The sequence below is a fragment of the Dendropsophus ebraccatus genome, chromosome 2, assembly GCF_027789765.1.
Source record: "Dendropsophus ebraccatus isolate aDenEbr1 chromosome 2, aDenEbr1.pat, whole genome shotgun sequence".
In the NCBI taxonomy this organism is placed as follows: domain Eukaryota; kingdom Metazoa; phylum Chordata; class Amphibia; order Anura; family Hylidae; genus Dendropsophus; species Dendropsophus ebraccatus.
The window spans coordinates 139,550,865-139,562,329 of NC_091455.1; the positions used below are offsets into that span (position 1 = coordinate 139,550,865).

General features: G+C 42.1%; 1 protein-coding gene across 1 annotated transcript; it reads left to right on the forward strand.

Moving 5' to 3' along the window:
- Positions 1-8,910: 8,910 nt before the first annotated feature.
- Positions 8,911-10,904, forward strand: LOC138784678 (uncharacterized). Its single transcript, XM_069960332.1, has 4 exons — positions 8,911-9,112; positions 9,288-9,354; positions 10,360-10,632; positions 10,742-10,904. The coding sequence occupies exons 1-4, from the start codon at positions 9,040-9,042 to the stop codon at positions 10,836-10,838; spliced, it is 510 nt and encodes a 169-aa protein (XP_069816433.1). The 5' UTR covers positions 8,911-9,039; the 3' UTR covers positions 10,839-10,904.
- The last annotated feature ends 561 nt before the right edge of the window (positions 10,905-11,465 follow it).

Here is an 11,465-nt window from a genome sequence, read left to right on the forward strand (position 1 = left end):
TCCGACTGGACTCAGTAGCCATGAAGATCTTCTTATCCACCGAGAGGGAAGTGAAGCTCTTCAGCAGCGTCAGGGATCTTCTCCACGCGGATCAGCCTTCTATTCATGTGGGGATGAGAGTCCTGGGTCGCATGACCTCATCTCTGGAGGCAATCCGTTGGTCCAGGTCGCACATGAGGCTCCTTCAGCAGGACCTGCTCTCTCAGTGGGATCGTTGCCAATCTTCTCTGGACAGCCCGTTTTCTCTCTCTCCTGCAACACGGAAAGACCTAAGGTGGTGGTTACGGACAGACAAGATTTCTTGCGGGAACAGTCTGTCCAGGGCTCCCCAAGTGATACTCACCACAGATGTGTCCAAACTCGGGTGGGGAGCCCATGTTGCGGATGTTTGGGTTCAGGGGTCTTGGTCCAGAGAGGAGTCTCGGTGTTCATCCAACCTGAGAGAGCTAAGGGCCATCCACAGGGCTCTACTTCAACTGACTCATCTAGTCTCCCATCACAGTGTCCTGGTGCAATCGGACAATCTTGCTGCTGTTTACTTTGTAAACAAGCAAGGAGGGACAAGATCTCCCCTGTTGATGAAAGAATGTCAAGTCCTGATGCGTTGGGCAGAGGAACATCTCCTGGACATCCATGCAGTCCACATCAAAGGGTCATCCAACATAACAGCGGACTGGTTGAGCCGGCATCAAATTCAATCTGCAGAGTGGAGTCTGCATCCGGAGTCATTTGCATGGATAGTGAAGAATTTCGGTCTTCCAGAGATCGATGTTATGGCAACGGCAGTCAACAAGAAACTACCAGTTTATGCCTCTCTCAACAGGAAGGACTCTCCGGATGTGCTAGACGGTCTCTCCTTCAAATGGTCCAGCCAGTTTCTTTACATCTTTCCACCACTTCCACTAGTGACGAGAGTGCTGAGGAAGATTCAGGAAGATCAGGCTCATGCAATCGTGGTACTCCCATTCTGACCCAGGAGGGCTTGGTTTCAGCACGCGTGGGAGCTTTCGAGAGGGAGATACAAAGAAATTCCCTTTCGCAGGGATCTCCTCAGCCAGAACGGCTTGCTTCACCCCTCTCTGGAAACCTTGAAACTCACGGTATGGGAGATGACAGGCAGACCCTAAAAGACAGAAGATCCTCTACCATTAAAGTGTACGACAGAATCGCTGGCATTTTCAGATCTTGGTGTTCACAAAATAATGTATCTACACCTTCAGTACCGGAGGTGCTAAAGTTTCTTCTAAAGGGCTTTAAGAGGAATTTGAAATTTAATACCTTAAAGGTACATTTTTTGGCAATCAACTATATGTATGAAGGTCGTTTTTCTAATCAGATCTTGATTAAGAGATTTTTCAGGGCAATAAAGAACTTACGCCCTACAGTCAAGAAGCCAATTGCGGCTTGGGATCTGTCACTGGTGTTGGATAGCCTAACATTACATCCATTTGAGCCCATAGAAGAAATGGACATTAAATTCCTCTCGTGGAAAGCTCTGTTCCTAGTCGCTATCTCTACAGCAAAAAGCATAGGGGAAATTCAAGCTTTTTCCTGCAAACCTCAGTACTTGAGAGTCAGTCAAGGTTGTCTCATACTGCGCACCTCCCAAGGGTTTCTTCCAAAGGTACCATCAGCATCTAATATATCTCAGGAAGTGTTCCTGCCATCTTTGTGTGAAGATCCTCAAGGAACAGAGGAAGAAAGATTAAATCGCCTGGATGTAAAAAGGACGATTTTGTCCTACCTTGAAAAGACACAACAGTTTCGTCTATCTGATTCTTTATTCATTCAATTTCAAGGCCCGAATAAGGGTAAAACAGCTTCTAAAGCTTCCCTGGCTAGATGGTTGAAAGATGTGATCTCCTTTTGTTATACCAACCAAGGGCTTCAACCTCCGGCAGGTATCAAGGCTCACTCGACCAGATCCACTGCAACCTCGTGGGCTCACCTGGCGCAATTGGAGGACATTTGCAGGGCGGCTTCGTGGTCAACTCCCAACACCTTTATCAAACATTATAAAGTGGATGTGATCACCAACAAGGAGGCGTCCTTTGGCAAAAGAGAGCTGGAAGTGGCTGCTTCTTTATGACCCTCCCTATTTTTCGTGATTGCTTTTCTATCCCAATTGTTTTTCCTGTGCTGCCGTAGGACGAATAGAAAGTTTAAATTTACTCACCGAAATTTCTTCTTTCTATGAGTCCGTAGACAGCACAGCATCCCTCCCTATTAAATTTGTGTTATTGCTGCATAATTAACTTGTGTGGTTTCCTTCCTGTGCTGCCTACGGACTCATAGAAAGAAGAAATTTTGGTGAGTAAATTTAAACTTTAATCCACACCGGCCACGTTTTAGTATAACACCTTTCTCTAACAGATGTATTTCCTCACCTTTGAGCTCTGTAGTAGAGCATACAGGAACTTTGAGCAAGGCATTTTGCGGCCTGCCATAGGGAAAAAGCCATAGGACGTACGAAGAAGGGCTAAAGTAAGGGTAGGCCAACTCCTGGGAGACTAGGACAAGACACACACATCTTGGGTAACCTTTTGTTTGTGAACAGCTAAGTCTTGCTTATAACTATGAACAAGAACTGTGCATCTGTGTTAGATTATTTCATCTGACTGTCAGTAATATAAACTGTGAGATGTTTCTGACACCTGTACATGACTACCTTTTTATCTGAAACTTAACAAGAGACTTTTCTGTTGCAAGCCAAGTATTACTCTTCCAAAGTCTATACCGCTAAAAAGCACCTTCATCAGTTTAAGGCTGGGTTCACACTACGTATATTTGAGGCTGTATAGCAACCAAAACCAGGAGTGGATTGAAAACACAGAAAGGATCTGTTTACATAATGTTGTAGTTGAGTGGATGGTCGCCATTTAACCCTTAGGGGACACAGCCAGTTTTAATTTTTGCGTTTTCGTTTTTCCCTCCTCGTGTATATAAGGCCATAGCGCCTGCATTTTTCCACCTAGAGACCCAAATGAGCCCTTATTTTTTGCGTAACTAATTGTACTTTGCTATGGCAGATGTAATTTTTGCCTAAAATGTGCCGGGAAACAGAAAAAAATTATATGTGTGGTGAAATTGAAAAAAAAAATGTTTTTTTTTTTTAATTTGGGGGGGGGGGGGGGTTGTTTTACTCCGTTCGCCCTGGGGTAAAACTGACTCGTTATATATGTTCCTTAAGTTGTTACGATTACAACGATATGTAACATGTATAACTTTTATTTGATTTGATGGCTTGTAAAAAATTAAAACCTTTTAAAGAAAATTTATGTTCCTTAAAATCGCTCCATTCCCAGGCTTATAGCGCTTTTATCCTTTGGTCTATGGGTCTGTGTGAGGTGTCATTTTTTGCGCCATGATGTGATCTTTCTATTGGTACCTTGATTGCGCATATATGACTTTTTGATCGCTTTTTATTACAATTATTCTGGATTTGATGCGACCAGAAATGCGCAATTTTGCACTTTGGGATTTTTTTGCGCTGACGCCGTTTACCGTGTGAGATCAGGAATGTGATTAATTAATAGTTCGGGCGATTACGCATGCGGCGATAGCAAACATGTTTGTTTATTAATTAATTTATTTATTTTTATTTATAAAATGGGGAAAGGGGGGTGATTCAGACTTTTATTAGGGGAGGGGATTTAGTGTTATTAAAAATACATTTTTCTTTTACTTTACACATATACTAGAAGCCCCCCATGCAGTATAGTTATACTGCATGAATCCATGAGATCGGTGTTCTATTGCTTTTGGCTGCTGCAGCCAAAAGCAATAGAATGCCGAGTCGGGATCAGCGCCATTACGGCGCAGGCCCCGGCCCGGGATGGATGCGGGGATCGCCTCCCCGCAATCGCGCCGCAGGGGGGCGATCCTCCCACTAGACCACCAGGGATGGATATGAGCAAGTATTTAGAAGCAGCTGTCAACTTTGACAGCTGCTTCTAAGTACTTAATTAGCGGGCACGGCGATCGGACTGTGCCCACTTATAGCCGTGATCCCGGGCTACATGCGGCACCCGGGATCGCGGCAGTTCAGAGGGGGGTCGCCGCGCGACCCCCCTCTGAACTCCCATAGCGGCACGAGGACGTTCAGTAACGTCCTGGTGCAGCTATGGGTTAATGGCAAATATTTGCTGTTATTTTAAAACAACGGCTGTTATATTGAAATAATGGCAGTTATTTACCATTATATGACGGCCATCCACTCAGTTTAAACATTGTGTGAACAGATCCTTTCTGTGTTTTCAATCCACTCCTGGTTTTGGTTGCTATGAGGACCTGACAAGAGGACCAAATACTGCCTGAAATATACGTAGTGTGAACCCAGCCTTAAAGAGAAAATGCTGGAAATCTCCTTCTCAAGTGCAAAATGTTTTATCTGAACTTGTTACCAAAAACACATTGACTGTTCCTTTAAGAAGACTGCCAGTAAAGTTGTTCAACTGTTTAAATGGGTACTCCTTTCAAATCAACTGGTATCAGAAAGTTATATAGATTTGTAATTTACTTCTATTTAAAAATCTCCAGTCTTCCAGTACTTATCAGCTGCTGTATGTCCTACAGGAAGTGGTATTCTCTCCAGTGTGACACGGTGCTCTCTGCTGCCACCTCTGTCCATGTCAGGAACTGTCCAGAGCAGTATAGGTTTTCTGGTTCAATGTTTTTATTAGGTTTTTTAAGAACAAATTACAAAAGAGAAAATCTCTAAGCACTGACTTTAGTGCCAACAGTATAGTTAACGTTTAGAAACAACAGGAATAACATTCGGTATATTATATAGATATAAAATTGGATTTGCTATTGCTCTGGGCAGTTCCTATCTTCGACAGAAGAGGCAGCAGAGAGCACTGTGTCAGACTGGAAAGAATACATCACTACAAACAGGACATACAGCAGCTGGTAAGTATGGGAAGCCTTGAGATTTTTAAATAGAAGTTAATTACAAATCTATATAACTTTCTAAAACCAGTTGATTTGAAAGAATTTTTTTTTTTTTTGCAGGAGTACCCCTATAAGTGCTCTGAACTCGGTGTTTTGCTATTCTGCACTACACTACAGGGGACACCTGGGATAACCTATTAAGAGTCATTTGTATGGGTACCTCCATATATCACACTTTTGTATCCTAATACTACATATGGGTCGATTAAATTGACAGAACTGTAAAAAGGCCTTATCTCTCTGTCTCTGTCCAGACAAGGCAAAAGAAGAAACAAGGGAGAGCGAACACAATTCTATGACAGATGTGTACAGCTTTCGGGCAATTTAAGTCGATTACTCACGTCTTTGGAGGGGAGTATAGCCACCCTCCCCCCAGGCCAGGATCGCAGTATGGAATATGGGCATCTACCCTGATAGATGGAGCTGTTCTGCAAAGACACTGAGACGATACACTCCCGTATAGCTGGATCCTACAACGATGAGAATGCAACGGCTGTATGCAGGACATCAATTCCAGCTAAAAAACTTTTATTCCATTATTATTATTACTATTATTATTATTATTTTATTCTATTCCATATAGGACTATAGAATAAAAGTTTCTTACCTGGAATTGATGTCCTGCATACAGCCATTCTCGTTGTTGTAGGATCCAGCTGAACAGGGGTGTATCGTCTCAGTGTCTTTGCACAACAGCTCCTCCATCCATCAGAGTAGACGCTCATATTCAATACCGCGATCGTGGCCTGGGGGGGGGGAGTGTGGATATACTCCCCTCCAAAGATGTGAGTAATCGGCTTGAATTGCCCGCAAGCTGTACACATCTGTCATGTGTTACACGTGAATTGTATTTGCTCTCCCTTGTTTCTTCTTTTTTCCTTGGCATATTGTTAAACCAGTGAAGATTGCCAAGATCTGGAAGGATTGGAGCGGACCAGATCTATTGCTAGTTGGGTGTTTTTCACTGTTGTGTTAAGACACCACTCCCAAAGTGTAAGTGCTATTTTTGTGGAGAGCTCTATTCAGATGGAAGGAACTGCACCACTATCGAAAATTTGCTTTTTTTTTGACAATAGATCTCTCCAGGCAAGAACAGCTGTAGTCCTACTTCGGTCACTATGTGCACAAAGGATCCAGTGATCTACGATGGACTTGGAAGACAAATAACGCTAAAACAGGTAAGAGGACCTTCCCCTGTACAACAAAGCTAATGGCTTAAAGGGGTTATCCAGCGCTACAAAAACATGGCCACTTTCCCCCTTCTGTTGTCTCCAGTTTGGGTGGGGTTTTGAAACTCAGTTCCATTGAAGTAAATGGAGCTTAATTGCAAACTGCACCTGAACTGGAGACAACAGAAGGGGGAAAAGTGGCCATGTTTTTGTAGCACTGGATAACCCCTTTAAAGCGACTCTGTACCCACAATCTAACCTCCCCAAACCGCTTGTACCATCAGATAGCTGCTTTTAATCCAATGTCTATACTGGGGTGCATTCGTCAGGTGATGCAGTTATTTTACTAAAAGATAACTTTTAAACTTGCAGCCCTGTGTCAAATTGGTCTGGCCTAGAGTACCCATACCCTAGGTCTGCACCCCCTCTCTGTCCCTTCTCCTCTTAACAGTTAGGAATACCCCTAGAACAATTTCTCCTATTCATCACTTGTCTGAACACTGCACATGTGCTGGATCGTTAAGGCACCTGTGCAGTGTTCAGACAAGTGATGAATAGGAAAAATCCTGCCTGGGGGGCGTTCCTAATGATGAGGAGGGACAAAGGGACGTCACAATCCTAGGGCACAGATACTATAGGCCACGCCACTTTGACACAGGGCTGCAAGTTTTTTAGGACAATAACTGCATCACCTGCTGAAAGGACCCCAGGACAGATCTTGGATTTAACACAGCTATCTGACGGTACAAGTGGTTTGGGGGGGGGGGGGGGGGAAGATTGTGGGTACAGAGACGCTTTAAGATGAGACATTATACACCAAAATTGTGCATGGTGCAAGCTTCTGGTTCAGTTTAAACCAAGTAAGGGTACATTCACACTGTGGAACACACGTGAAGACTGAAAGCAAATTCTGCCGAGCGGCCTAAGCTAGAAGTTCCGCCCGTCCCATAGCGCCAAAGAATTGACATGTCTATTAGTTAAGAAATGGGGTGGGTGGTTATGCTTTTGGTGGCATTTGATATGCATTCAGAATGCAAATTTGGAAACACATAATTAACTGAAACAGAGCAAAGTGCTTCTACCACGTTAGACATGATATCTAAAACAGAACAAAGTAGTATAGGCGTATTTAATTTAAACTTAAAGGGAAACTAACAGCAGTTTGGGAGTACCTAACCTGCTTTTATGTTTCCATAGCAAACAAGGCACTGAGGACCAAAGTAACTTTTTTACCCTGATGCAGTTTTTTTTTTTTTTTTAATCTTGACTTTTCTCCATATGCAAATTAGGCTGTTGGGTGCACTGGCGGGTGGGACTACCACCATCACGGCACTACTCCAGCCCCCAATTAATATTTATCCAGCGCTCTACATTGATGAGCACCAGAGTGACATCACTGGAGAGCCCTACCCCATTATTCATGGGGGAATTGATGCACCAAGGACAGTAGTCTCACCCCCAGTGCACCAAACTACCTCTTTTGCATGAGGAATAAAGGTAAGAAAATGTGACAATGCCCCTCCATCTATGTCCTCCATTGAGCTTGTATATGTCTATAAAGGACGATGAGGGAAGTTCACTGTCCCTTCTTTCTCAGCCATATTTTGGAGGGGATCACCATTCAGCATACAGAGCAGGACAGCACAGCATGGGGGAGGAATTTCTGAGTACTATGGGGCAGGAAGGAATTGTCCATAGATGCAATGTGTATATTTACTAATACAATACACTAAATCATGGGTGCATACTGGACCACTTACCAATGGCCTAAATAAATAAATACACAACACTCAACTTTGCTGAAAATAGTCATAGTCAGTGTTTTATTCATGGATAAATAAATAATACTGAATCCATAAATCAGCAATAAAACTTTCCAATCAATTCTCTAGCATCAGCAAACTGTCACCCCAGTCTTAGCTGCGTGACCTGCCATCAAGCAAAACACAGCAACAAGTCCATTACTGGCATAAACAGGAGGCAGAGCGGGCCTTCTTCACTCTTCAGCTTGCCATAAAGATCTGCCTTGACCCGATGCTCCTGCTTGACTGAGAAGCTCTGCACAAAACTTGTATAAGCTCTTCCTTATATATCACTTGCAACTTCCTGCCGAAAATGCACTGGGCAATCAGCATCCCGCCTCCTGAAGTTTGCCTGGAAACCGGCCCTGGAGAGGAAACATCTAGAACGGTTAGTCCAAAACCTCACCTACATACAAAACATATAATACATATAAAACATGTAATACACATTAGACTTAGGGTCCGCATGCGCCTATGTGGCCCCTTCACACCCATTACACACCCACCTGTTTCCTTTTTTAACAATATGACTTTCTGATCAATAAAAACATAGAACTAATTAAGCTTATACTTTCTATTATACATGACTATATAATTGTAAAGTATTGCTGTAGTAGATGTACTACTGTCAGCAAACCTTGACTTTCACATAAATGCATCAATACAGGTTGCATTTTGCCACGTTTTCATCCAAAACTAATTTATGATGAGTTTTAAGCATTTCCCACATCTCATGTGACAAAAGCCATTGGTTAAAATGAAGAAGTGTGGTTGAAATGGAACGGGCTTGGCGTACATGCACAAAAACGCTCCACTCTGACACATCCTTAGACTACCTAAGCTTACACAAAGTAAAGTAAGCAGCATTGGTTAATTGGTCTCATTGTATTAGAAGTTATTGTAACAAATTTGAGGTTTAAAACATCCTTTTACAAATTGCCCCTTAATACTTAATGCAGTATCCAGGGTGTGATGTCATAAGAGATTGTTGCTATGATGCGTTGTTACAATTGTTCTATGGACTGAGACCATAGCCACAGATCCACAGCGGTACTACAGCGTAGTGGGTGTGCTTTCTGTACCAATTTTGGAGAAATTTGGAGATTTTTAACAGGATGCCTAATCCTTCAAGACCGAGAAGGTCATTTAGAATTACCAGAGGAAACAGATACTGGCAATATTTGAAAAGTAAGTGTAAAATACTGACCCAACCCATCTTCACTCTCTATCATCTTCATGTCACCATCACATTATTTTAGTCTTACATCTATATAGTGACCACTAGTATATAGGATTATGTTGGTTTAAACATTGCTCACCAAATAATCATAATGATACCAATTTTTATTTTTATTTTTTTTAGCCTTGAAACGACATAATGAGGAACCGGAGATCGTGGAGCCGCCGGTTGAGCGCCGACCTCCTACCAAGTAAGTCAATCCTTTCCTCATTAATTAATTGTGATTCCCATTTCTTAGAATAACTTGTTGACAGAGGAAAATAATTTCCTTAAGGCCAAATAAGATGAAATCCAGCTCTCCCCTAATGTTTGGGCCTCTTACCTGGGCTTTGTGAAGGCTTTCATTCCTTGTCTTCACTGTTGAAATAATGTCCAATGGTTTCTATAATAAAGTAAGGAGGTTGTTGCTTCATCTTCTGTTACTTTGCTTTCCCTCCATAGATGTCAGTTGGCAGGAGCGCATGCACGGCCATGAGCCAACCAAGCTCTGCACAAATTGTTATTGTAAATGGCATAAGCTGGGTTCACACTACGTGCTTGCAATCAGTTTTTTTCATCCATCTTTGCAAAAACGGATGAAAAAACGGATGCAATTGTGTGTATCTGCCATTTTTCCATTAACTTCCATAAAAAAATAAACAAAAAAACAGATCAAAACAGATCAGTTTTCTTTTAACGGACACAAAAATGAGGTTGACTGTTTTCGTATACGTTAAATTTATCCGTATCCATTTTATTTTATGGAAGTCAATGGAAAAATGAATCAAAACGGATGCACACAATTGCATCGGTTTTTTGCAAAAACATATTTGCAAAAACATTTTTATGTACAATATATAAATTAGAGTGCATTGTTACTGATTTTCGTCAAAAGGAGTTGGGAGGAAGTTCATAGTTTAAGGCCTTGTAAGATGGATAAGATTATTTAGAGGTGACTTTGGCTTGTGATGGTTGACCTGCAGATTCATCCTACATTTTAACTAGTGATGGTCTCAACCTGCCGAAGTTCGGGTTCGTACGAGCCTATGGCTGTATCCCAGTTTTTCAGGCGGTCCTCCGGCTGTATCCACCCTCTCCACGGAGGTGGAAGACAGCAGGAATCATTGCAGAGAGTTCAGGTTCGTACGAACCCGAACCTCGGCAGGTTCGGACCATCCCTAATTTTAACCAGTCATATTTTACCTTCACTTCATAGATTAGAATTTATGGCCTACCTTGGGCTGATGCCGACAGCTTCCTATAAGCCCGAAGAAGATGAGCCAGAGACAGCAGAGGAGAAACCAGTCACTGTAGAGGATGATCCAATGACAGCAGAGGAGCAGCCAGTGACAGCAGAAGAGGATCCAGTGACTGTAGAGGAGCAGCCAGTGACTGTAGAGCAGGATCCAGTGACTGTAGAGGAGGATGCAGTGACTGCAAAGGAGGGATCAGTTACTGCAGAGGAGATGACAGTATCACCTAAAAATGGGTAAGACAAGATGTGGATTTACCCTTATCACCCTTTACCTGTATGTTTTTAATTTTCACAATTTTCTTCATTACACATTTGTAAAATTTTCTGTATTTCTCTTATTTAGAGCCTTTAACCCAGAGAAAAAGAAGAGGAAGAGGAAAGCCAGAGAAATGACACCATACTCTGTGCTGGGAGAGCATAACTATGTGAAGAGAAGTTAACATCAAGCTGCAGTGTTATCATCCTTACAGCAGCTTTATTTATGTGTATAGTTCTTTTTTTTAAAAAAACACATGTATATAGTTCTTTTTTTTAAAAAAACACATGTATATAGTTCTTTTTTTTAAAAAAAACACATGTATATAGTTCTTTTTTAAAAAAAAATATGTATATAGTTCTTTTTTAAAAAAAATATTCCTTTCACTTTTGTGTTGTTTTGTCTTTTTTTACTTCATCGGGTTGCATTTCAGATCCTCATATCTGTATGTTAATGTTTTAAGAAGCAGTGCACTTTTTAAAATGTATTTCCTCCCCTGCTGAAGGCTGATATGTACACTCACCATTGACAATCAGCGACGTGGCTTCATTCCAGTAGTCCCACTAGCGCTGAGGTCACAGCTCTACTGATTCTTTTATTTACCCATTGATTTTGAAGACCGGAAGTCAGGGGCCCAGATTTATCAAAGGGTGTAAACTGCCCACAGCAACCAATCACAGCTCAGCTTTCAGCTCTGGTAAAATGACAGAGGAGCTGTGATTGGTTGCTGTGGGCAGTTTACACCAGTCTAAATTGTACACCCTTTGATAAATCTCCCCCAGGGTCTCCAAAGCATCTCTATGAGAGCGCC